A 24,673-nucleotide genomic window follows, 5' to 3' on the forward strand; every position below is an offset into this window, starting at 1 on the left:
TATGACACTGGTGTCTTCTTGCTAGCACGATGACAAAACAATCTGCAGTCCTGGAATATGTGGTCCTTAAGGCTGGTCGTACTTTAAATAAACCGAAACCACTTCTCTTCCCAATCTCAGAGATCATACATCCGGTAGTCGTTTGAAAGATGATGCAAAACAAATGGCTGAAGGCAACTATTTCCAACTGCAATAGCTGCTCCAGGGCATCTCCCAGTTTCCACAATCTGGATATTGGACCCAAGAGATGTGGTTTTACCAGCAATCGTGTATTGTTCTCGCAGTAAGACGATATCTAGTCTTTTGACCTCCATCACCCGCTGCAGTTCAACTCCCTGGGGAGCTTTCAATATAGACATATTACAACAGAGATGAATAATATTTTAGAGAAGGTAATACAGAAGTCAAGGCGATCTGTCATTGGCTGGTTTAAGTGGCCACTTTACACGCTGTGTAACACTCACCATTCTGCCCATATTTTAAACATTTATATTCCTGTTTTATATTGATATTTGTGAAGAATTTAAGGAATATAGATTTTCAAATATGGGCAGAATGGTGAGTGTTACACAGTGTGTAAAGTGGTCACTTAAACCAGCCAATGACAAGTCATAAGCCTTGTAGATGCCTAGACTTTTATATTACCTTTTCTAAAATGTTCTTCATCTCTATTGTAATATTTTTATATTAACAGCTTCCTAGGGAATTTAATCCAGTCCTTGTCTACAAAAATTTGGACATACTCAAAATATTATTGTTGAATTATATTTCTAGATAGGTAATGTTTTAAGATACTTATTAGATTATTCGGTTTTGAACTTGTGCTGTAAAATAATTCATTTAGAAAAAATTATAATGGCATAAAGCGGAAAAGGTAAACCAAGTCAAGATTATAAATATGGTTCAAATTTTTAAGTTTTTGGAAGTTTATACTATTTAAAGTAAAGGCATTGTAATTTTATTAGAGAGAAAGATATAGTGTTGATTATTTTTTTAATTTAAATTAAGGTAAGCATTCAAATATTTTACTAACATCATAACAAAAAATTACAATCAACAATATTTATGAGTCGGTATGTATGTGTTCAAACATAAACAGGATGATTTATTTTTTTTACATTTTTTTTTTTTTACTTTTTTTTTTGCACCACAACAGGCCAGGAGGCCTAATTACAGTGGTGAATTATATCACAGAGCACCCAGGCTTGAGAAAAATCACATTTTAATTTTTGTGTTCTCACCGGGAATCGAACCCGGAACCTTCCGTGCGTGAGTCAAGCGTCTTGACCACTACACCACGGAGGCCGCCATGATGAATGTTATACAGTGTCCAAAATGATTACATAATTCAGCCAGTGATAAATCTTTGATATTCCTTTCTCATGGGGATTTTTAATTTGTTTTGATATTTGTCCAAATTAATAAGTATCATTTATTATTTCACTACAGTTTACAATTATTCCATTCCAAATTCAAATCTTTACAAATAAGTTAGTATTTTTTGCAACAAGAAAATGTATGGCGTACCATAATTGATACATGTTCCTACACATGTGGCAGTCAGTCTATTTTTAAAGTGTAAACATTCAACTTAGCTGCTTGTGTTAGTTACATGCTTTATAGAAATGCATAGCTCTATAAATAGCTTCGTTCTCACATTATATTTAACCCAAACTGGAGATCCACAGATTTATTATTTGATGTCCTAACCTTTAACTTGTGTATACAAAATTTAGTGCAATGAATGTTGTACAAAAGCTTCAAACCCATTCACTTAGAAATAAGGTAAGCATGCATGTTTATATTTTGTTTTTAATCTTACATTTTTTGTAAAAATAATACAAGTACTCAGTATGTTAAGTGATCACTAAAATGTCTGTTTATCCCTATTTATGGAGTTTGCATTTAAGTGTTTGTCTACTACTTCTTCATTTTTTGTACCTATCATATGGAATTTTTATTTGCAGAATGAATTTAATTCTAATGAAGAGTGTATCTATTTAGAAAAACAAGATATTATGGATTTAATTCGCTACATCAATGATTTGGAAACCGATAAACATGCAGCTTCTTGTACTGTTAGATATACTTTGTTTTCAATTATATTTTTACCCTCCAAACAAAATTGAATAAGTGATTTTATTTTACTTGGGATACCAACATATCTGCACATATTTATTGTAAATATCAAAATTTAAAAAAATAATCATTTTAAGTTGGTATTACATGATTTTATAGCAAAATTATTTATTTAAAATAATGTTTCCAAATGAGCGTCTTCAATTTTTTTTATGTTTTAGGTAAAGAAATATGAAGAAGATATTCATTTGTTAAAGTTTGATTTCGGTGTTATGGAAAGTTTATACAAGAACTGTTATGAAGAGGTATATTTGAAAATAATTACTGTGCATTTCCATTTTTTTTTTTCATAATTTAATAGTTGAGACATTTTTATTGACAAGGTGTTCTTCAATCGAATAAATTGTATTTTTCACCTACTACTAAGAATCCATATTTCAGATGATGATACAAGAAAAAACAATTAACTATTTACGACAGGCGTATTTTGATAATTGCGCAGATAAATTAAACATGGAATTAGATGAAACTAATCTCAAGGGGCTCTTAAGAGAACGCACAAAAGCATTAGATTTTTGTAAGGTAATTTTTTGCAACTAGGCATTATTATAGTACCCATGCAAATAATGCTTTACCTTGGTGAATAATTAACATATTTAAGCAAATAAATTATTCTTTCTTTTAGGAAATTTTTTCAGAATTTGAAGCGGTGAAAAATGAAATAACTGAGTTTTCAAAATGTAGTTTCAGCCATCTGGTATGATTTTGATGTTTAGTCTAATATATGTTATTACATTTGGATGTTATAATAACTAAAAAGTTTAATATAGATACCTACATTTCGAATAAGAAATTAATAATTCATGCATATGTTTGCATATTTTTTTTATAGGAAATACTGAATGATGTGCAATCCATAACAACCCAATTAAATATTCTTCAAGAAGTACTGGTAAGTTTGTAGCTTTATTTCCCACATTAAGATTTACTTATTATTATTTTATATTCTGTTTTTTTTTCTGTAGATACAAACCCAAATACCTAAAATTTAATATTTTTTTCAGAAATGTGATGATGTTTCTAAACATGTTAACATGAGAAGTAAAATTGTTAATCACAATAAAGTACATCTTTTGAAAACCATCAAAACATTGAGGGTGAAAATCAAACAAAAAGAAGGTACTTCATAGTTTTATACTCTTATTTAAATATTTTTCCTTTACAGACTCAAAATTATTTAATTTCAGATATCATAGTAGCACACAAATCCAAAACATTCAAATTGCATAAAAAACTCAAAGTCAAAGAAGAAGTTCTCAAAAATATGACTAAAGAAATCAACCTTTACAAAGAAAAGGTATGTATCATAATATTTAGTACCTTTTGTATTTTTTTGGTTCTTATCAAAATGCAGATGAGAATCATTGTTTTTTTATAAATATTGTTTGTCTTGAAATAATATTTTAACAAATAGTTCATTCATTTTTTAGAATACTTCACAAGAAATTGAAATATTATCGAGTACAAACAGTGTAGCATTATTGGAAAATTTGCTCTCTGAATGCCAAGATAAATATAAAACTTTGGCATTGCAAGTTGAACCTTTGAAAAGTACTTTGAAAGAAAAAGATAATATATTCAAGTAGGTATTTTTATAGCTTTTACTAAATGTTCTCTATTAATGATTAAAATTTGCTGGTCTATTAAAAAGGGTGGCAACTTATATTAGTTTGCAAGGGGTGCAGCAATGGATAAAAATCATAGAAATTATGATTTTAGGGGGAAAGCTCCCCCCCCCCCTCCCATGCTTTGGTATTTTAAAAAATACGATCCATATTCATACTTTTTTTTTATTTCTAAATTGTCTGTCATCTTTTTGTGTTTTGATAACTGTTAGTCATTTTTTCTTATAGAATAAAACAAGAAGCTGTACAATGGTTAGAGTTTGAATTAAATGAATCATCTAGAAATGGTTTAGAAATTTGTTGCGAATCAAAACAAATTTTTACAAACATGAAACAATGGTTATACCTCATCAAAAGAGAAAAAAGGCCAGTAAAAATTTTAGTTTTTTATATAATTTATAATTTCAAATAAAAAATATTTTTAAATATTTAAGATAAATTATCGGTATGGCCTTCTACTTATTTATTTGCCTTATGTTATTTTGTATTATTACAGGAATCTTATTATGAAAATAAGGGATTTACAAACCATAAACAAATTACTGACACTACAGCTAAGAGTGCCCACTAATAATGTCACTGATTCCGCATCTTCATTTGTTTGAAATAAATATTGATATTATCATTACTTACCAATGTATAATAATCATTTAAATAATGTAACTGGTATTTCAATTGTACAAGTAAATATCTTTTCCCCTGTAAGGTGGGGATAGGAGAAAGGAAAGGAATTTATGCAAAATATACATTTATACCTACTTCTAATATATGATAAATATTTGAGATTTTTCTTTCACTTCCCTCTTTCCTTCCCTCTTTACCAACACTTCTATTCATAATATAGTGTAGATATTTAGTTAATTTTTATTTCTTAAAAAATACATGTTTATCAATATTTTGTATCATAGTGAAAATATTATAATAATAATGTTCATGTCCCACTGATTTTCCCAAATTGACGGTTTAGGTAGGTAGGAAGAAATTGCCTTAAGGCAATATGCCCGTTTTTGTGCATATGTATATGTAAACTGTACATGTATATAAAGTTTTTAACCCTTAGACTGCTAAACAGCGATGTATCATTATTGTTAATCCGGGCAATAAAGGTCCAGCCAGATTGTTGCTGAATGCCCTAAATGGTAAATAAATTTAGGAACTTACTGTTGCACTTTTCCAACAGTGGTCTAAAATATTTTCAAAATATAAAAATGAACTATCATTTAATTGATTTGGTTTTTGCATAATTTTGAATAATATACAATTTCAGAAAAGCACTTGTTAGGGCTACTCAGAATGCCTCTACTTGCAAAAATTAAACATATAAAAACAAAAATAGTAAGTATTGACAACTAGCGTATTTCAAAAAAATCTTATTGCTAATGTATTTATATGGAGCAATCCCAGATTGCTTTTATAAAAAAATGAAAATAAAATAGTTTGAGTAATTCAATAGTAAGTCAGTTACAAAAACAAACTACAAAAAAAAAAATAGAATGCTTATAGTCACGAAACTTACATTATTGTTTGTAAAGTTGAATTTGCAATTAGGATTTTCATTAATGTTTAAATCAATAATTGACAAAAAACGAAGATAATAATGTTGTTAAAAAAATTACGTTCAAAATTGCGCCTCACTGTGCGAGAATCATTTTTTAAAAAGGTTTGTTTTCTTTACAAGTAGGAAAGGGTTTACAACCACTGCATGTTGATGTGATAGGTGATCGAAATTTCGGCAGGTATTTTCTATCTTGCTTACTCCATTGCACATGAACTAGCGATAAAAGAAACAAAAGATTTTTCTTAGAATTTGTTATAAATTTTAAAAACAGTATTGTGTTTTGAAAACAACATATTCTTTACAATTTCAAAAATGAAAAGTTATAAAATTTCTTATTAGATTCTCGAAAAACTGCTTAGCAGCCAAAGGGTTAAATAAATAAAAAAAGTTCCATAAAATAAGATTCGAAAAAAAACTAAACAATAATAAATATGTACCCAGGTATGTGTAATATTAATTGAAAACTTATTTTAATAATTACAATATTATTTACATTTACATAATATATAAAAATTAATAAACAGCGTTTTCTTATTTTATTTAATGTCTAATTTTATATTTACTCGTTTAGTTGTATTGGTAAATATTTCAATCAGTGGCAAATTAAAAAAATAAAGTTTTTTGAAAAAAATAATAATTTTATAGCAAGTAACTGGTTCCCATGGATCTGAAGAGTCCAAGTTGTCCTGCAAAAGAAAAGGGAATGTTTAATCTTAAAATACACAATTTGCTGCTATAATAATAATAATGTTTGGATAATTTATAAAGCGCCATTTTTGTGAAAATCACCTCAAGGGCGGTTACTTTATTAAAAAAAGGCCAATTAAAATTTAAAAAAGGATTTCATAAAATATTTTCTATTAGGTACCTAGAAATTATACATCATCATCATCATTTCCTTTCCACACCTAATGGTGCATAGGACACTGCATTGGTACACCAATCGCAGTGTATCTTGATCATTTTTGTTACATGAAGGTAAGATGATTAGTCTTACGCTTCAGGTACCAGTCCAGGGACTATGAAATATTCTAGTGTAAAATCACCCTTTTAAATAAACATTTCATATCAACTATGTCGGGAATCAAACCCGGGACCACTTGCATGGCAGGCTAACGCACTGACCATTACACCACAAGGCCAACAAATTATACATAAAGTAAAAAAATAAGGCAGTGGGTATAGGTAACACAGTCTATTTTGAGGCCATCACCGTATTCACACAGATGTAAAACAATACTTGTTACTTTTCTGTCCAAATCATATTGTATACAATTATTATTATTTATTAATATAAAACAAAAGTGATTTTTTTAATGTTTTATGTTGGCAGTGTTTAGTTTTAAAATGGAAATATTTTTTTATGTATTCCTAAGAACAATATGCGTTCTGAATTTTTTGTTACTAATTTTTTAATAAATATAAATAATATTTTCAAATCTGCAGTGATTACTAAAACCCGGACGATTCATAGCAATGGGATTTTTTCCAGTGTGGCATTGTAGTAAATATATTACACATTTATAATTATGTCTATTTTTCATAAATTCTGCTGCGCTCATAATTATCTACAGTGTATTTCAATGACGGAAAAGATTTATTCAGCATTAACATTTTCTTAGAATTCGGTTAGTACCTCAATAAAGCAATTACTATTGAGAGGCAATTACTATTGAGAGGAAATTACCAGGGTTAATATGCATGCAATATTTAGAGGTAATTTCTTATGTAAATTAATTGTATGTTCACATAAATGTATTCTTAAAATCGTTGTCTATTTTTTTGTTTTTATATAAATTTGGGACTTACTCAAATTAATTATTTTCCATTCCTTTTCTTAATATCGGGGTCTAAAGACGATACAAGTTTTGTGAAATGGAAATATAATAAGATTTTCGGATGAAAATTTTTAGTACATGCGAATACTTATTAGTTTAACTATTTGCTTAGTGACCTTATAATTTTCTGTACCAAACTGAATAAATGAGTAGAAACAAAATTACCCAGAACTCACATTTAATGAACACATTTCTAAACAATTATTGACTCATTTTATGAATAACTATGTTATATGTAAAAGTGGAATAATATTAAAAATAGTATTTTTATTATTATAATTTTATATATAGTTTTACAAATAGTGAATGAAAGCACTTAAACTTTCCGACAAATGTACGACGATTGCGAGACAGCTGATTTATAAATAAATAGATATATAAATATCATAAGGGAAATATCATTTAGCTTAAATTATTATTTTGTCTTTTTGATCCATGTTTAATATTTATGATTTTATATTTTAAATTCATATACCAAAATACTTGTTTAATATATCATTTACCGCAACTCGGCATCGGAATTTACCTAAATTTACCCGAAGTCATTAGAATTGCTACCATAGGAGAACCGTTCACTATTTAAACCAATAACTCATTGTTTTATGTCATTGTACCTCTCTGTAAATGAAACGAAAAAAAAAAAAAAAACAAATATCATCCTTTACCTGTGTTGACAATACACTAATCTTATAATAAATCATACCCGGAAATATGGCCCATTTCACACAGCGGTAAAAATCCAAACGGCACTTTTATGCCATTTATTATTATATAAGTAATATAAGGTGGATTGACATTATCTATGGTATTTTCATTATTTTTAATGATTTACATGAACGCCAAGACGACTAATCTCCACTTGATTTACTATTTGCAGAATATTTTTTTTATAAATACAAAATAATGAAATAAATGTCAATCCACCCTTATTTTACTGTGCGGTGTGGATTTTGATGATGTATGTAAATTAGCCCTACATGTTCAATGAACACACCTGTTCCCTTCGGAAATGTATACAGACATTATAATGAATATGCGAATATCACTAGTATGCGTGGCCTCAACTAAAATAAATTTACCTATATCTATCTATTTTGTAAAATAATTATACAATTATAGGTCTTTTTTTCTGAAGAGTAATTAGCATTTTTGATATTATAATTATGAAGTAAAAGTAAAAATGCACTTGTAATTAGTATTACCCACATATTTTTAATTATAGTGAAAATTAATAATTCAATAATATACTTAATAATATACTAAGTATTCTGTATAATATACCTACACATTTCCACAAACAAAGGAACAAGATAGGTCTGTCAGTACATATTTAAAACCTTATTTTGCTACGTATGTAGGCATGAATTTGCATTTTGTGACTTTATGTAAAATGTCTAAGTACTTACTGTTAAACAATATTGCAAAATTAGTTTCTCAAATCTTGCATAAACATCCTCTACAGATTGCCATAAATTTGTCAAATAGTAGATGTGAGTAGTCATGAAAATTCCAATGATCATTGAAGTATTTTTATTTGATATATTAAAACATTTACAATATTCCTCTATTTTCGCAATTATAGTATTTATGACAATTTCATTGGGCAAAATACTTTGAATTATGCCTGTATTCAGATGAGTAATTTTGAGTTTTCTTACTTCTGTAATACAAACATCAACATTAAATGAGGTTTTATTGATGAACCATAAAATACAGGGTTCTGAAATAGAAAAAACTAATGCTGGTTCTAGGAGCAGCACTTCATAAACTTATATTTGTGCATACTACCAGCAAACTCCAAAGAGGAGAGTTATTTAAAAAAACATAAAGGTATTTTTATATAAACGATCAATATACTCCCACCGCTCCCCGATCAGATGCACTAGTTAGGTTGCATGTAGAGTGGCCATAAATATTTTGATCGAAAACGGGACACTCGAATTACCGGCGAGGGGGGATTGGTCCTTCCATGGAAACGTTTTCTGATTTTGAAGCAAAAGAACATCTATCAGATCAATTTCAACCCATTTAAGGAAATCTAAATCAGAAAACAATTCAACAATTCGACTAGTTAAAAATAAGGAATATAAAATGATTACAAAGCTTTACATTGCAAATGCAATCACGGCTGCTCAGCTTGCTGAATTTTTGCTTATACCTTTCTTCAACTGAAGTTTTCCTAATAATGTTTTGAGTTTTTCCAAATGTTTGTAAGACAAAGACTGGATTTGACACCCTAGTTAGATATTAGGATTAACAAATTCCTTCTCTAAAATATTCTCCATTTCTGTTTTCATTGGGGCTTTTCTTCTTTTTTGGTCAACTCAGTTCCAATCAGTTACTTTTTCAGGCACTATTTCTTTAACATACTGCCACTGGATAAAAAAAGACTTGAAGCCTTTGGGATGCATTTTTTTGGGTGCTGCTTTTTGAGCAATATCACAAAAGTGGATCTCAACCAGTCTTGGAGGATACCCCCTGTGTCATAAATATCATTAAATAACCTCAGCGGGTAGTTAATGTTATCGCAATGAGCTTCAATACCACAACTGGAATATCATCTGGTCCGCAAGCCTAAAATACTCACATTACGAGTATAGATAATTAGTGCTATGGATAATATTTGTGCTATCAAATGATCAAAACTATACTCTCTGAAAAATAAAACTCTTTACATTATATATCTTTTTTGTAATTACTGCATAGAATTGTAATATATAATTATATATGCGTATGTGGTTTCTAGACTATTTATAGTTCTATGAATTATTGATACCAAGAACCAAGAAGTGAATTACTTTTATTTAGATTGGAAAAGGTTATTCACAACATTAACATTTTGATAACTAGTTACAATTGGCAGTTTTCATGCATTCTTGTGATTATCGAAACAAACATAATAGGTGGGTAGGTACCTAATTAACTGTTTGATATGCAGTTTATGAACATCCCAGTCATAAAATTAATAACGATCCCAAACAGCCAAGATTTTGTAATTGTATTTGTTTTTGTGATTGTTGGTAATATACAAATGAAGGTACTACTTGCAAACTCGTCAAAATCCAAAATCTAAAAAAAGTTAAATATTAATTGAAACTCATTCAGAATACATTTTTTTACAATAATTATAACACTGTCAATTAAAAATTTGGCTTTATTTGTAAGAACTTGATTTTTAAATTATCGGGTTTGTTGCAAACATGGCAACCTCTACTAGAGTATTGTAAAGTTGGAATGTATAAATTTAAATGTATTATTTCACTACTGTTTCTTGACATAATTATGCTTATGTCATCACTGCTTACATATAAAATATTTACTGATTATAATAAAAATTGTAGTTTAAAAAAAAGTTGAAGTTAAGTATTGTATCAGTTTTTTGTGATTTGCTCAAAATAAAGATGGATTTCGCCGGGTTTGCAAATAGTACCCTCAAATATTTAATAACATTTAGTGCCAAGATTTTGATTAAAACTACTTTCAAATTTCAAAACGTTTTCCTCACCATTTAAATTGTTGATTTGTAAGTAAGATGATTTTATTATAAAAAGTCTCTCATTTGTTGTTAACAACTCATCTAATTCCATGATTAACATTATAAAATACCAGAGAATTGCATTACATAAATCCAGATTAAATCCTGTTATTTTTCAAATGATTGCATTCAAAGAATATGTGGAAAAATTTGGAATAAGCATTGTACAAATGTGTCATTTTTTACTGCCTAAAAAAGTAAAACAAAATTACCTAAACCAATACTCCTAAACCCTATATTTAATTTTTTTGAAATGGGTAGGTACCAAAAATATTCATTTTTAAAATTTTTAGATTTTTTTTGCAACATTAAGATCTGATGACAAAATTCTAACACCGCGATTACGGTAAAAAAAATATATTGAAATTCATTAGAACTCAAAAAATATTAAATTACGTTTTTATCAATTAAATTTTCATAATATTTTAATTTATCACCCTGCTGGTCTACAAAATTTAAATCTACTATTCGGGGCTTAATATTTCACGTAAGTACCTACCCTTGCAAAGTAAAGTAACTATTCAACCTTGATTCATTAGAACCATAGAATTAAGAATAGTCCAGAAACCGCATACGCACATCAAACAGAAGGCGACTCAACTACTCATAAATGAGTAGGTTTACGTTTTTGACCCATTAGTTTCTTTTTAGGCGTCGTTCAGTACGCAACTCTTTATTTGAATTCAACTATGCCGTGTTGTGTCCTTTTAAAGTGTAGAAATACTGCTAGGATCTTAAAGAAACAGGATGTAATCACATTTCATGTGTAATTAGCAAATAAATGTGTATATAACAAATGCATTACTTAAAAATTGAATTATTTTTCCATCTGTGAGATTGTCGAAGAAAAAAAATTTAAATTTCGTTAGTGCTGCCAGGGTAGTAAATTTTTTTACCCTATTTTGCTCATCTAATGAGAGAATTAGTGAAAATTGGATTTCAGATTAAACAACTCTGTGGTAGACATTTGACCGACATTATCTTCAAAACATCAAATATTATTTGACATGATATAAAAATATCCGTTTTATGTAAAATAAAATTTGTTTTAAATTTTAAGTTTAAAGTTCATTAATTCAACTAGTCCTTTTAAATGACCTTTTACTTCTCTACTCTGTTGTGTCAATCAATATTTCCGCGTGCGCAATAAAATTTTAGAAAAATAAACAGATTGCTTTTTTTTACCTTACATTTGTGTTATGATTTTTTTCCCATCAAGCAACATTACGCTGCGACCTCGCGAATGCGCGCGGCGAAAGTAGGGCATAGTGAGGGAATTATTGGACACAGTCCGATGTATTCAAATATGATTATAAGCTCCTTACTATTCTTAATTCTATGATTAGAACATTTAGAGTTTTATGTACGCTATTGATAATTGTTGCATAGGTATATCTGAAAATTACAAAAAAGTTTTTACGTTCCAAAATATCTTCAAAAATATTTTTTTCCTCGATATCCTAATACCTACTTACATCATTTCCTGTAAAAATCATGCATTTTTTATCAAAATTTATTGTTTTATGATTATACAGAAATAATATTTCATCGACAAGATCAGACAACCATGAAAATCGTTCAAGATCTGCTCCAATCCACTCAATCCAATGTGATCGTGTGATGTGGCTTCCGTGGAATTAGACAAATTTGACTGACGCCTGTGAGTTGAGTACTGTCGCCGTGATTCTAGCAACTCGGAAATCATCCATGTTCATTCTTTGGTGTTTCTCCCATATTTGCTGTGATCTTTTTGGTCTGTGTCACCTGTGAACAGTTATTATTTTATTATTGATGATATTGTTGGCCGAAATAATATCATTTGGAGCAATAACACCCAACTTAAAGCTGAAACAAGCGGTCAGCTTAATAATCTAAAGGTAGGTTAAACCTTCATTTTATTATTGCTAGTAATAGTATAAATGCGTCACAATGGGCTGATTAATCCAGCGACTTATTTATTTTACGCTAAATTACGCTCGTTCTAGTCAAGCATCGAGAAATATCAATGCACGCCCTCACAATCTGTCAAATAGGCCAGCTGATCAAGCTTTATTTGTGTTGAAAAGTCAATGTATTAGATTCATTTGTCTCGATTCAATGTTATCTAATTATTTAAAGAGATAGCTTACAATGGTATTTGTAATCAAATGAACGCCCTAATCTCATTGCATGCTATTAACTTAGCGCAAATATTTCTCAATTATTTGAATGTGTAGCACGTTTTTGATATTAATAAATATTTGACCCATTTGAGATGAATTTAAATAAATTTTCTGAAGTACCACTTGCGATGTAATTTTTTACAGATATTTTCAAAATTATTTTCTTTTCAGAAATGGCTAATAGAGGAGGAAGTGCCCAGAGACCCAATGGAGCGCCCCAAGGCAAAATATGTCAGTTCAAATTGGTTCTCCTAGGCGAGTCCGCTGTAGGAAAGTCTTCCTTAGTGTTGAGATTTGTAAAGGGACAATTTCATGAATACCAAGAGAGTACTATAGGTGCTGCTTTCCTTACTCAAACAGTTTGTTTGGACGACACTAACGTTAAATTTGAAATTTGGGATACAGCTGGGCAAGAAAGGTAAATAATATTTGTTTATTTTTGTAAAAAAGTGTTCGTAAATAATAGTCTTTTGACTGCCTAAATATAAATATCCCACCTTGTAAATATTTCACATTGACCTCAACTCATTCACAGCGGTGCTCACATGCATCTCACCTACATGATAAAGGCTTCAGCTCTTTTACTTCACTAAAGTCAACAGATGGAAGAGTTGAGAAAATGCGAATTTTCAAACATAGGCAGAATGGTGAATGTTACACAGTGCGTAAAGTGGCCACTCAAACCAGCCAATGACAGGCCATAATCCCTTTAAATGCCTAGACTCCCATATTCCCTTCTCAAAAATGATTTCCCTCTCTGTTGCAACAAATTTTAATATGAGCAACTCCCTAGGGAGAAAATCCAGCCAGTCTGCAAGCATTTGGACAAACTCAAAACATTGTTGAACGAAATTAGGGGTTAAACTAATAGATAAAATATAAATTTTGAATGCGGGAAGGGGTTAAGAATACATAGTGCGTAAACACACTGTTTTATTCTTGTAAATTTATTTATATATCATAGAATCGGCTTGTGGTTCTGTGGCTAGTGTCACAGACTCACGGATCAAAGGTATAGTTTTTTCAAAATTAATTCATGTTTGAGGTTCCCTCCGCTCCACCACTTTACAACTCATTGAAAATGGCCACTAAAATTGAAATATTCTGGTTAATTCTGGTGAAAAAATGAAAATGATATTTAAGATGAAAAAGAATAAAATAAAGACAAATATTAAATTTAATTTTAACTACAACATACATAAAATAAATGCAAGAGCATCAAATAATTTAACTTGCGAACAACCTAGGACCAACAGAAAAAGAAACAGTTTTTTGTATACAGCAATAAATGTTTACAATTCACTTTCTAATGATCTAAAAAATATACAAAACATGTACGTACTTTAAAAACACCTAAATAAAACAATTCTTACAGCCCGTGTGACGAGTGATATGTGATGTTATTTTATTGAATTTTTATTTAAAGTATTGTGTTATTATATATAATATCCCCTCATACCAGCACGTTTGCTGATTGGGAATATTTCGTACTAATAAAATGTAATATGTAAAGTTTAAAAACCTTGCATTTTGTCATAAATAAATAAATTATAAGAATCCAAATGTTTATATTTAAAATATTAATATTACTTCAGAATTTAGAATTTCAGCTAATTTTTTCAGATTACCGTCTCACCACCTAAATGAAATTACATCCAATACAAATTGTAAATAATTTAGAACTTTTATAAATTAAATAAAAAGCTGCATTTTAAAAAAGTGTAAGAGAAAACAAAAGGAGTATTAATTTAAAATCACAATTGGTGGCATTCCATTGTGACTGATGGGACATTTAATTCCAGAATTTGACCAACATTGAGTTTTTTTTGTTTTTTTATTACAGCAATTTAGAATAAATTATTTATACAACAGATTAATTGAGTAGTAAAAGTATACATACATATTTTTTTTTTTTTGGTGGTTCATCTAAACTGCCCTACCAGGGATAGCTTCCCCGTTCTAAGGCAGTAAATAATGTATTTCATAATATAATATAAAAAAATAATTACAATTTTTTTATTATGTGTGCCCTACTTCCAGTTTTAAAAGTAAATAATAAATATACAATGAACACCTAAATAACACCAAAATCTCTATATCCTAAATCCCAAGTCATTACCAGTAAAACTAGAAGTCAGCTTACGTCCTTCTACATAGGAGTTGTATCTATATCATCCGAATTCATGCTATAGTAAAATATTTTTTCAAAACAAGATAAAGAACCATTTTACCATACTGCTTTCAAGAAAAAGTCAAACAGTCGATATGTTCTGTGTAATTATTATTTGAATTAATGTGATTGGTGGGACACTGGAAAATTCCTACTTCTACCTTTGTAAATTTGAAGACAAATTTATGCCAAACTACTCGATATTAATGAGGGATTTTTTGTGTTGTAAAGCATGTAATAATGAACACTTATGTTTTAATAAAATAGAAGAAACAGTTGTAGAAAAAAACTATGTTGGGTCAGAGCTTTGTGACCGGTTGGATTTCTAAATTGTAAATATGTGAGAAGTAATTGTTTCCATGAATTAAAAAGTCATCATTTATTATTTTGAAAAAGTTTGTATAGATTTATAAAAAAAAAAGTTTATTAAATTAGAGGTTATGAATAGAAATTCAAAATTTATCTCATTTTCCCACTTCAAATGCTCCATTACTAGAATTCTGTTTTAGGGGAATAATTACCTAAGTTATTCAATTGAGATTCATTAAGTAAATAATATTTTAATGAGGAACTTCAGCCCTATGAAAAATTGGATACAATAAATGTTTTCTTGCGAGCGGTTAAAATTGGAGCATATTTAATTTAATTTACGTAATGCAAAGTTTCCTGAAAATGTACAAAAAAAATTATGTATAAAAAATAAACCACTTTGAACTACGTCATTAAGTTCATATGAATCAACCAATGATTCGAGAGTTATGGAAGATTTCCTGTTTTCTTGCAGTCAATGGCCTAATGGGCGGAATTGATCGAGAATAAGCGGAAAAGAACCTCTGATGTCACACGCGGAGTTATTTCAGAAAACATTAAAAATCATAGCGCTGATAATACAATATATAAATATTTTTTAAAAAAACATTGAACTTCCTCATAGTGTTTATTTATTAATGCCCGTATGGTATGTTAATTAATTTGTTCATAGCAGTCACGGATTAAACATTTTTACTGAAAGCTACATTTTGTAATTTTGAACTGCCCAAATTTATTACTTATAATATATTCTTGCATTATTATTTCTTTAATTCTAAATCTTACTTGATCTATTTTTGTTTTTACCTTGTGCTAAGTGTATTTTCTTGCATTTATAATTCCGTAAAGCTAATACGCTGTTTCGCAACCTATGGGCCATATTCCCCGGTGCAACAGATGTTTGCATGGCTTTTCTATGGGTTATTTTCACTAACTGGAAGATATTGCTTTTAGCAATAAGTCCGCCAAAGTACTTATTCTTTGTACTTTAAGTTTTAAATAAATCACTATAATAGTAAACTGTGCAATAGATGTGTTTGTTTTGTTGCCTAATGCGTAAGCGATTGCTTTATTACAAATGTGATCACATGTAAAATTTAAAGCGGTTATGACCCAAAAAATACTAGCAACCTTGCATTATATATTGAGAATAATAAAGAGCTTTCAAACAGGTAAATTTAGAAAAGGCAATTACAAAATGATCTTTTGAAATAAGTATATGATGTTACATTCTATACAAATTGATTTAAACCATTTTGATCCCCTCCTGATCTCTGCTCACTAATTAATTGATACTATCTAGTAAACCAAAATTTTGTCTGTTGAAATATTGGTATGAAACTACCCACATTTTTTGTTCTCAACCAACGTGCTTTAAAATCTTTTATAAACTTTGTCTTTTGAATATATGCAAATATTGTTTTTTTTTTTCACTTTGGACTCTACACCGGAGACACATATTTTCAGTTCATAATTATTATTGTATTCCGCAGTTCTTCTAAATAATGATTGACTGTATAATCTGCAATGTTGACATTAAGACATATGAAGACATTTCGTCACTTATATGGCTTCTATTTATTTCCAGGTATCACAGTTTAGCACCCATGTACTACAGAGGGGCACAGGCAGCTATTGTAGTATATGATATTACCAATCAAGTAAGATTTTCTCTACTTAAATATTATTCTAATACAACCCTCCAAATACAGAAAATCACGCTTCGTTCGTAAGAATTATAACCACTCAAATAATGTCTATGGAAAAAACATTAACGTAACTTAATATTTTTTTCTTTTATTGAACAATTTTTGTTCTGACTAAATGTCAATTATCATCATTCAATCAATACAAATTCTGCGGGAAAATTAAAATAGAAATTTGTCGACATAGATCCAAAAAGAGCCGATTACGAACACTGAATATAGTATGCATTTTTTAATGAAAACCGCTTGAAATAATGAGATAATTTTAATTAGTAGAAATCCAGCAAAGAAATTGTAATTTAATAAACTTCCTAAAAAAACAATTTAAGACTCGTCTCTATTTATTTCACTCATATGAATGAATCTGAATAATTGCCATATTTAAATTGATATTTATTGGATTTTTTCAAGAATTGAATCCCGAAATTATAATCTACTAATTCAATCCATATTAAAACGAATTAACCATTAGGGTTACCAATCCTATGTGCTCACTTCACCAGTACAGATGTAAGGTAAAAATATGGGTCAATGTATTTATTAATATTAAAATTTTCAGACCATTTTCTAAAAGTCATAAATAACTCATGCTGGAAAAATGGAAATCGAGTTGTGGTAGAATGGGATTTGAACCTCAGACCTTTAGTCCATAAGTCCACAATACTACCACGGGACAGCAATCAGGTTCAATACAATAACGCAATGAAGGATCCCATATTCTTATTAAAATAAAGATCACTGCCAAAATGATATTTCAAAAACGGATGTCTTGTAAAACACAATATAATAAGTCACCATACTTATGGTTTTTTCATAGGGCAGAGGATAGAACTTCTATCATTATTCTTACACAAAGTTTTTGTTCCCTCTGCATTAAACTTTTCATGCACTCACTTGCATTCAGTTTTCAATACCTTGCCCTTTATTAGTACATACGTAATTCTTTATTGTTTGAAACTTTGTACTAAGATTGTTAGAGATCCCATTCCAAACATGTTCACATCAATACATTTGCACATGTTCATTCAAGAAAAAATCACATTTTGATAAACATCTTGCCTTACATAATTTATTGTATTTTCTCTATATAACAGGACACATTTGGTCGTGCTAAAACGTGGGTCAAAGAACTGCAAAGGCAAGCATCTCCTAATATTGTTATAGCACTGGCCGGTAACAAAACAGATCAAGCCAACAAGAGAATGGTGGAATACGAAGAGGCGCAAGCGTACGCTGATGAAAATGTATTGCTTTTTATGGAGACTAGTGCGAAAACAGCCATGAATGTCAATGAAATATTTCTCGCTATTGGTAAGCTATTTAAATTGCTGTCACTTTGATCTGTTTGTAATTCTAATAACTAAAAGCATGAATTAACCTACGTACTTAATTCAAATAACTATGAACTCCTGTTAATATATTACAACAAAGGTGGAGAACATTATAGGATATAGATGTCTAAGTATTTACAGGGTTCATGACCTGTCATTGGCTGGTTTATGTGGCTACTTTACACACACTGTAGTATTCACCACTCTGCCTATGTTTGAACATCCATATTTCTCTTATATTAGCAATACCTTCTATATCTCTAAATTTTTGTAGGCAAGAACTGGATATCACCCCCTAGGCTAGGGAGTTATTAAGATTAACATATTACGACAAAGATGAAGAACATTTTAGGATATGGATGCCTAGACATCCATATTCTTAAATGTTTGTCTAGGCATCCATATCCTTGAATGTTATCTAGGCATCCATATCTTAAAATGTTTAACTAGGCATCTATATCCTAAAATGTTTATCTAGGCATCCATATCCTAAAATGTTTATCTAGGCATCCATATCCTAAAATGTTTATCTAGGCATCCATATCCTAAAATGTTTGTCTAGGCATCTATATCCTAAAATGTTTATCTAGGCATCCATATCCTAAAATTTTCTCCATCTTTTTTGTCAATGTTAATAACTTTAGCGAGTTGGCGAGCGGGGGTGATATCTGGTCTTAGTCTACGAAAAAAAAAAATACTGTTGATAAAATCCCACTGATGTCGGCCTTGTGGTGAAATAGTCAGCGCGTTTGCCTACCATGCAAAAGAGGTCTTGGGTTCGATTCCCGACATGGTTGACATTAAATATTGATTTAAAAGGGTGTTTTCACACTGAAATATTTCACGGTCCCTGGACTGGTACCTGAAGCTTAAGACTGATCATCTTACCTTCACCTAACCTAAAATAATCAAGATACGCTGCAATTGGTGTACCAGTGCAGTGCCCTATGCACAATTAGATGCGGAAAGGGAATGGTGATGACTCCTATTTTGCACTTTACTTTTAAGAGTACGCAGCTCATATATCACAAGTTTCAGTCCTTATAGCTAATAAACTCACGGAATCCCAGTAGTGTTATATGTGATGTATTGCTCGCTAGTTATTATATCAATTTTAAGTTTTTTAAGGGAAAATATATATTTTAAAGAAAATCAAGCCTAAATAATGCTATGCAGCAAATTCAGTCAAATGATTAATCTATTTGCAGCCAAGAAATTACCAAAGAATGATCAAGCTAGTGGTGTGGGGGCCAGTGGGCAAGGTCGGCGCCTAGCGGAGGGAGAGGCACCTAAGCAGGCTGGCAACTGCTGCAAGTGATACCCCCTCCAGCAGGTATTACATTTATCATGCACATAAATAATTAAGTACTTTTCACATCAAAATTTTAAGTTTGTTTAAATTTTTGTAGACAAGGACTGGATTCAACTCCCTGGGGAGCTGTCAATATCATTATATTACAACAGAGATGAAGAATATTTTAGAGAAGGTAATACAGAAGTCAAGGCATCTATAGGGCTTATGACCTCTCATTGGCTGTTTTAAGTGGCCACTTTACACTCTATGTAACACTCACCATTCTGCCCATATTTGAACATCTATCTTCCTTCAATTCTTCACAAACATCAACAGATGAATGTTCAAATATGGGCAGAATGGTGAGTGTTACGCAGTGTTTAAAGTGACCACTTAAACCAGCCAATGACAGATCAAAGCCCTGTAATGCCTTGACTTCTGTATTACCTTCTCTAAAATGTTCTTCATCTCTGTTGTAATATGTTAATACTTTTGAGATGTTTGTGGACACTTTTTTCCAATCGAATCCACTCACATAGACTGACAATTATCAAAAATTTCTTACTTTTCGGAATATTTCACTTCCGATTGGACCGTAGTTGATGGTTTGAAACAAACCTTTTTTGACTAACACACCGGGACACTTATTGTTGGCTATTTTTTATAGAGACACAATATCTCCTCCTACCATATAATTACAGTTTTACGTTTTTCAAGAGAGCAGTGAAAAAAAGTGTTACACTGAGGAAAACGCTAAAGTGAGGAAATGAAAAACTGCAGAAAAATTATAAAAACGGTCATAATTGAGGAATTTTCATATTTAATTATGATTTCATTAAAAATATTTTGTATTTTTTCAATCAGTACCACAATGTGTTTTTTTATTGAATCAAAAAAACATGTTTAAAATTGTTTATGCAGGTACTTAACCTTAAAATCACGAATTAAAAATTTGAATTTGCATAAAAAGCATACAGTGATTTTTTCCTTAAATATAGGGAAATTTTGTTTGTATGGTATCACTTTTTTTAGTATGACAATACAGAATTTCAACTGTCATTTACATCGCGGCAAAACTGTTTCACACTTTCATTTTGATAACTATTTAAACAATCTTTTTTTCAAATTATGTTTATAACTTTTTAAATAATATTTCTATTGCCAAATTTTTAAACTTTCTGCATCATAATTTATTGATGTAAAGACTTTATTCTTTCTAAACATTCGTCAACCGCATGTCACAATTTAGTAAAATGACAAAATTAGACACTTAAACAAAATGGTCAATTACACTGAACCTGCTTTGAATTTTTGTTTGAGACAACAATTTACACATTTTTTTTATTTACCATTATGGTCAAACGCGGCGGTGTACGGCTCGGCGTCTTTTGACAGATCAAATGAGTTTCGAAAAATTTTCAACGTAAAAACTGGGGTTACAAAAAACGTTTATTGTGGGAATATTTGAATGAGAATGTATGGAAGAAAATGGGACCTAAACATTTTGGCGTAAAAAGCGGGAAAACGGAAAATTGAGGATCCTGAAAACAAGGTTTTACTGTACTTCAATTTTGCATAGGCTATAACCGTCTTTTCCCTGCCAGTGTCTTTTGGACTGATAGCTATACTGCCCTCATAAACAATAAGTCAATAATAATAACTTTTCGACAAAAATTACAAAATGAGTTAAATAAAAAGTAATGTTCTACAAGAAATTTCAAACCATTTGATATAAAGCAAATTGCAGTAAAAAAATATTTCAGTGCGAAAAACGAAATAATGTTTTTTTATAGCAATAACCCAGTGTCTAGAGATTCGTAAGCAAAATACAGTACAGATATGACACTGGTTGTATGCTTAGAAACAATTGACATGCTGTGTCAATTGTTTCTAGATGCATAAAGTTGATAAATACTCAAAAGTGTCATATCTCAAAATATGACTTTTTGCTTTTGAGAGCAGTATAGCCATCATTTCCTAAATAAGAGACACGAATTTGACAGCTATAGCTGGCATAATTCTAGGGGACGCCCACGCCGAGAGTACTTGGAGGACCTATTAGAGGACATGCGCTGCTCATCATATGTTGACTTTAAAAGAGCCGCACAAGACATTGAGGAATGGAGGAGAAGAATGAATGTAATTGCTGCCAGCCAATCCCAGGATTGAGACCAGAGAAGAAGAAGCTGGCATAACTATTTTTTAAACATTTTTAAAAATTTATACTTATAATTAGAAATCAAACACTGATTTGAGTCTACTGAACACTTTATTTTATTTTTACTGAAACAATTGTCACGAAGTTTTTATTTTTATATGTTTATATTTGTTAAAATAAAATAAAGTGTTCAGTAGACTCAAATCAGTGTTTGATTTCTAATTATAAGTTTAAATATGGAGTTCTACAAAATAAACACTAAATCAATAAATTTTTAAAAATGACTACTTTCACGATCGACCTAATTTTGTCTCTAAATTCGCTTAATTTCCCCGTAATTTGGTATTCACATTGTTTATTGACTAATTTCTAGCATGAAGAAAGGAACAGCGGGAAGAATAGCATAAGACTGGCTCACCATCAAGCATTGGCAGGTTGAAACCCCTTTTCAAGTTGCTGCATTGAAGATTTTCATATAGCAAAATATTTATATACACGAAAATAATGATCAAAAATGCTTTGTACATGTTATTTTTTTCATCCATAATTGAGTTGTAGCATTTCTAACTCTTTTTAGCTGTTAACAATACATATATTATTGTGATACTTTGGGACATTTTATCCAGAATATTGTAAAGGATTTTTTATTGCATTCCAAAATGAGAATATCAGATTGTAACAACCCAAGCAAGTAATCAGTGGTTGCATGAGCTGATTGTTTTAACCTTTCTAGAATAAGTAATTATGAATGTCAATAATATTCTGTTTTATGGTCCCACCTTATTATTGACTGTAGAAACTTTGGACTTGCATAACCGGAATACTTAAACCCTGAAACTTACGCTTTCAGTACTAATTCTACAACAGAATGAACATGTAAATTTGTTAGTTGATTGCGACTCTCTTATCACTATTATATCCTGTTTAATATAAATTGTATTCTGTAAATATCTTTAATCATTTAAATAGCTATTACCTTTGTATATGTAATTTTGAAAGTATGATAGTGATTATTTAAACGTATACATATATATTATCGCTTAATTATTGAATTGTATTTACACATTATTTTCAAGGCTATGTGTTATAGTTTCACAATTTTATTTTATAAATAATTAATATAAATGTATACAAATAGTTTACGAACCACTATGTCTATTGGTATATTACTACGATGAATAGTAAAATGATAATAGATTACAATACTTTGGTACATTCCAAATAATGCGACCCACGATTATTTCAACTTAAGTGCTAATTTGTACAATTTTATACATATTTGTAATTCAATTTACTCTCTTCGTAAGGATAATAATATTCATGGTGTTTACATATTTTTAATTATTTTGTTAATGTTCGATGCTCGCATGCTCGATTCAAGAATTAGATTTTCTGCTTTGGAATGTACCTGGGTCAATATAGATATTAACTTAATAATAGTCAATGTTGAGGGTTCAACATTACTTTTTTTTTATTTTTAACTCAATTCATTGCGTTTAAAAAGCGTTGAAATAAGATTTCATACACTTCTGAGAATTATTTTATAAATCAAACATTATTATTTTGTTCCAAGACTTGGTTATAAAATTAAAATAATACACAATACATACATCCATTTCCTAGCTAACTTACTTGATAGTAGTTTTCTCAACATTGACTGCTAGGTACAGAGTCTGTTGTTATTGAGTTGCAGATTCCATTCAAAGAGTGCAATAAGTATTATGTTAGAAATCGGAATTTTTATATACATCATAATACAAAAAATATGTTTCACAAACAAGGATGAATGTCAAGTTTATAGGAAAATTGTATTCAATCCATGAAACCAAGCTTTTCATACAAAATAAATGTTGTAAAGAAATTATTATACTGTTTGATTTTTGACGTTCCTTCATGGTACTTCGAAGATTGCAGGATAATGTTGAGAATCAAATAATGATGTGTGATGCATGTAAATAATTTATGTTTCTTATGTAAGATTTACTGTGAAAAAAAGTATCATGAAATCTCAAAATTGTTATAAATTTGTCATCAAATATGTTGCCTTTATATCAATAAATAATAAAAACAAACTTCCTTATTATCAATTTATTTTCTATCAAATGAAACAAAAATCCCACTCCTTTTGAAGATATTATCACAATGAAGCATTATCTCGAAACATTATCTTGAAACTTCGTAATGAAACTAACCCCTCCTCTAACTCCTAATAAAATACCTACTTACTCACTCCTGTCAAAATTAAAAAATTAGAATAAAAATACTTACAACAAACTATTGTATAATTAAAATTAATCTGCTTTTTTTGTTAATGCCTTTACATATTTGTATACGAGATGATTGAATGTTGATAACCATGTTTTTTTACGATACATATTAATAGTCCTATTGATGATCCTTTCCTTCTAAAAATGCTACACGCTAAACGCCAGCAGTTTTGGATAGTGTATGAGACTGAGTTTCCTTATCTCCGCCCACTCCTCCAACCTCGTTCCGTTCTCGGCAGTCTCCCTCTATCCCCATGACTCGCTGCGGCAGTTGAAATCGCCCATTACAATTCTTTTGTTATGAATGTTAAAATTATTAGGCTCTGTGAACTTAAAATCAGCGCATGGAGATTTGTACCCAGACACTATAAGGTGGTTAGTAAGTATGACTAATGAAATCTCGGTGATATTCTCCTCTGTGTGGGCCACAGATCGGATTTCAATTTTAGGGTTTACGAATATTGCACTACCTTACTCGTAATATAGTCTTTTCAGCATAAGTTTCATGCCTTGTATCCTTGGTCTGGGATCAGTTGGTCTCCTATGGGTTTCTTTCATCATCAGTATATCAAAAATTTTAC

General features: G+C 29.9%; 2 protein-coding genes and 1 long non-coding RNA gene across 9 annotated transcripts; 2 read left to right on the plus strand and 1 right to left on the minus strand.

Moving 5' to 3' along the window:
- Nucleotides 1-1,332: 1,332 nt before the first annotated feature.
- LOC148272335 (uncharacterized) lies at nt 1,333-4,547 on the plus strand. Of its 7 annotated transcripts, none has more exons than XM_088240176.1 (11): nt 1,333-1,785; nt 1,968-2,078; nt 2,301-2,384; nt 2,521-2,661; nt 2,765-2,836; nt 2,972-3,031; nt 3,144-3,258; nt 3,336-3,436; nt 3,570-3,721; nt 3,993-4,130; nt 4,261-4,547. In XM_088240176.1, exons 1-11 carry the CDS (start codon nt 1,741-1,743, stop codon nt 4,367-4,369), a joined length of 1,128 nt encoding a protein of 375 aa, XP_088096302.1. In that variant the 5' UTR covers nt 1,333-1,740; the 3' UTR covers nt 4,370-4,547. The 7 variants fall into 7 exon arrangements, with proteins under 7 accessions (XP_088096302.1, XP_088096301.1, XP_088096303.1 ...); XM_088240175.1 differs by having other exon boundaries at nt 1,334-1,785; nt 3,327-3,436; XM_088240178.1 differs by having other exon boundaries at nt 1,337-1,785; nt 1,968-2,073; nt 3,327-3,436.
- Nucleotides 4,470-10,873, minus strand: LOC148272336 (uncharacterized). Its single transcript, XR_015824872.1, has 4 exons — nt 10,666-10,873; nt 10,076-10,229; nt 8,567-8,820; nt 4,470-6,008 (listed from the first exon to the last, which is right to left on the minus strand). It is a non-coding gene; the product is annotated as an uncharacterized LOC148272336 (long non-coding RNA).
- Nucleotides 10,874-12,364: 1,491 nt separating this feature from the next.
- On the plus strand, nt 12,365-23,901 carry Rab5 (RAS oncogene family member Rab5). The gene is made up of 6 exons (XM_088240183.1): nt 12,365-12,572; nt 13,029-13,275; nt 16,925-16,997; nt 18,137-18,353; nt 19,582-19,706; nt 22,199-23,901. The coding sequence occupies exons 2-5, from the start codon at nt 13,031-13,033 to the stop codon at nt 19,689-19,691; spliced, it is 645 nt and encodes a 214-aa protein (XP_088096309.1). The 5' UTR covers nt 12,365-12,572; nt 13,029-13,030; the 3' UTR covers nt 19,692-19,706; nt 22,199-23,901.
- Nucleotides 23,902-24,673: the final 772 nt, after the last annotated feature.

The sequence above is a fragment of the Micrasema longulum genome, unplaced genomic scaffold, assembly GCF_059751315.1.
Source record: "Micrasema longulum isolate JH-2025_06_02 unplaced genomic scaffold, ASM5975131v1 h1tg002372l, whole genome shotgun sequence".
NCBI classification, from domain to species: domain Eukaryota; kingdom Metazoa; phylum Arthropoda; class Insecta; order Trichoptera; family Brachycentridae; genus Micrasema; species Micrasema longulum.